We start from the raw sequence: 3191 nt of genomic DNA, 5'->3' as shown, positions 1-3191 counted from the left end.
TCCAAGAAGCCAAATGCCAAGATTTGAAAGGGAAAGAAATTAAAAGAAATGCATTTTCAGCCTTCCTGTAAATCTCTTATTTTCTACAGTCAGCATTGATGGGGTGCTGGTTTTTGAGTGTGAAGGAAGAGAAGCTAACCTCCTTTAAATAAGCTAAATACTTAGATCAGCTTAAACTAAGGCTTTAATGTTTTTACTGCTGTTGGGTATTTAATGAATTTCTTTCACAGTTTGGTTTTTTTTTTTAACAACTCAATGGCAAATCTGCAATAGGATGGCATCATCCCTCAGGAGAAAGTCTTAAGTTGAGGTTTTTATATGTTAATCCCTAAAGGCCTGAACATGGGGGATAACTGAGAGTCTGTATTGATTAAGAATGAACTTGAAGGCTCTGATCACTCTGCTCACAGGAGCAGCTTCGGTGAGAGCTCTGCATCAGGCAGGACTTGGTTTCACCCTTGAAAGTCCTTCAGACACCGTGACTGAAATAGCTGGGGAAAGATGCTGCTTTTGTTCTTGGCTCTAGAAACATCCCTCCCTCCCTCGAGCTCCCCTGTCTCAGTCACATTCTTAAATAACAACTTAAAACAAGCAAATGTTGGCAGCTTGCAGGATTGCTTTCCATGCCAAGGCTGCAACAGGTACTGTATCGGTCCTCGAGCCTTGGTCAAATGAGCCAAAACAGGCTTGTCACCGTTTGTGTCTCACAGGCTGCCTCCTGCAAGGAGGTCTTGACAGCACAACTGTGTGTGGTGGCACTTCATGCCAGAATTGACACATAATTTTTGGCAAGTGCATGCTCCAGAAATGGCACCTTCCACAGTACGCAAAAGCATCCATTTACTTTGTTGATTGCAAACTGATGGTCAAGTAAGGTTTCGTTGTGTTTTAAAAGGTTGTAATTAAACACTGCTGTGGCTTCACCCCTCTGATGACTTTGGATTGCACTGGTGTTGGGATGCAAAACATTTGAGTGTGACTGAACACTAAGACTTGAACTCTGAAGCATATTCAAAATGCTATATAAGAGATGGAGGTGTTTGCCTTCTCACTTTTGCTCCGAAAATCAAGTGCTCCTGTTTCCTCCTGACAGTCTGATCTGCCCCTGGCCACCCAGGGAAATGAAATCAAATGACCTCTCTTCAAAACAGCCATTTCAGAAAATTACATCCTGAAGATGTAACCACTTGAAAAGAACTTGCACCCAGAAACTCCAACTATTGCCCTTTTCATGGTGATATTTTTATAGGCTTTCCATTCTTATCATACTGGTAAACAAGCATTTTGATGCAGTGAGAGTTGGCTGGGGAAATCCAAGGGCTGCTCGTTATGGAAAAGTTATGGTTTGTATAGAATTGCACAGGCTGCTTCTGACACTTAAAGAAGGCTTTCAAGGTGGCAGCTGCCATTGTGCGAAACCTTTTGCTAATAAAACAGTAGAGGAAGAAATTAATGGCAGTGTTCAGCAGTGCCAGCATATTGGCGATGTCCGACACAATATGGACCACCCAGCTGTTGTTTATAGGCGACACGTAGAGGTGATACAATATCATGATTATTCTTGGCGCCCACAGTATGGCAAAAATAGAAGTTATAGTAAACAAAATGGCTGTTGTTTTCCCCGTGGAGTACCCTCGCAGGCGGAAATTGCTCTTTCGCCGCAGCTTGTACACAATGATGGAATTGAGGATGAAGAAGATGGAGCAGGGCACTAAGTACACGGTGAAGCAGTGCACCCAGATGAGGACGTGGTGCATGGACGTGCTGATGTAGTCTTCACTCCAAATGTTGGGCCACCAGTAGTAGGGGATGCTGGTCAAAAAGCAGGTGATGTAGACGCTCACAATGACTTTGCGGGTGCGAGCCGGGTAGGAGACGGTGTGGTACTTGAGGGGGTGGCACACCGCGATGTACCTGTCGATGGTCAGCGGGACCGTGATCCAAATCGACGTGTGGATGGAAGAAAATTCCAAGACCTCAATTATTTTGTCCAGTACCTGAGGCATCTGTTTGTTTAAGATGAAGTCTTCCATGAGGAAGTCAACAAAGACGATGAAGAAGAGAACCAGGATGTCGGCAGCAGCTAGAGCTAGAAGGTAATTATAGGAGGACTTCTGCCTGCGAGCTACAAGCTGGGAGAGGATGATGACTGTCAAGATGTTTGCTGTGGAAAAAGAAACACAGAGTTAGGCTATTAAGATGTAACATTAGCTTTTCTGAGCACTTGCTTGGAGTTGTTCAAGCACTTGGCAACATGACCACCTAATTAAAATTCAAGAAACCAAAAGGAAAACACCCCAGTCAGGTCCCTCAGTGAAGCTGTTGCAATGACAAGAGTGTGTGGCCCTGCCCTCAGCTCTGGAATCCACCCCTGAGCAGGGGATGCTGGGACTCCTGTCTGTGCACAAAGGGAGGGGTAGCAGGAGAAAAAAAGCTCTCACACACACACTTCTATTTCTCACCTTGTTTTTTTCACTTTTACATGTAACAAGGGATGAATGAGAAGGGTAATGAATATAAACAGCCCTTGCAGTACTTGAGAGATTTGCTGGAGCACTAAGGTGTAGCCAAATTTTAACTACTTTCTCTTGTTTACTAGAACTTACTGTGTAGTCTTGAATTGGAAAAAAAAAAATCCTATTATTCCTACTATCAGTTTGGCTAGAATGAGACAGACAAGATTGTTCCCATCAGAAGCTGGTATCACTTGGCTAGAATACCTGGAAAAGTGCTTAAAAATCAGAGATGTGGTTACTGTACAAGTGAGTGCCAAATGTTTGTAGTTGATACTTTTCTAAGTCTTCTGTAAATCACCTTTTCTGTGCATTCAGTGCTTCAAACATTTCTGCCAGCTTTGATGGATTTCCCAAAACAAATCAACAATAATTGGAAAGATTCCTTTAAATCAGAGAAAAAGGAAGTTGCTGACATGAAGGTAATGACGGCCTAGGACGTGTCCTACAACTGAAAACGCTTGTTTTTTTAAAAACTGTTTTTCTTGGCACTGAGAAAACTTCCTCCTTCATGAACACCTTCAAAGCCTGCTGTCTGGGAGCAGATTTCTGCCACCAGGGAAATGAACTGCAGCAGAGTGAATGATCTTGACTAACAGCCCTCACCTATTTTTGTGTTACCTGAACGTATTAATTTTGTATCTTGGAAAAAAACTAACCCAAACACGACAATCAACT

General features: G+C 43.0%; 1 protein-coding gene across 1 annotated transcript; it reads right to left on the bottom strand.

Moving 5' to 3' along the window:
* Nucleotides 1–246: 246 nt before the first annotated feature.
* Nucleotides 247–3153, bottom strand: GPR139 (G protein-coupled receptor 139). The gene has a single exon (XM_017734197.1). It carries the CDS (start codon nt 2031–2033, stop codon nt 1230–1232), a length of 804 nt encoding a protein of 267 aa, XP_017589686.1. The 5' UTR covers nt 2034–3153; the 3' UTR covers nt 247–1229.
* Between the last annotated feature and the right edge of the window lie 38 nt (nt 3154–3191).

Source organism: Corvus brachyrhynchos, unplaced genomic scaffold (genome assembly GCF_000691975.1).
Source record: "Corvus brachyrhynchos isolate BGI_N302 unplaced genomic scaffold, ASM69197v1 scaffold5, whole genome shotgun sequence".
In the NCBI taxonomy this organism is placed as follows: domain Eukaryota; kingdom Metazoa; phylum Chordata; class Aves; order Passeriformes; family Corvidae; genus Corvus; species Corvus brachyrhynchos.
The sequence above is the reverse complement of the archived record's forward strand: the minus strand, read 5'-3'. Positions and strand labels throughout refer to the sequence as shown.

What these genes read in the sequence shown, in the direction of transcription:
- GPR139 (XM_017734197.1), bottom strand. Translation starts at nt 2,033, where the DNA reads ATGGAAGACTTCATCTTAAACAAACAGATGCCTCAGGTACTGGACAAA.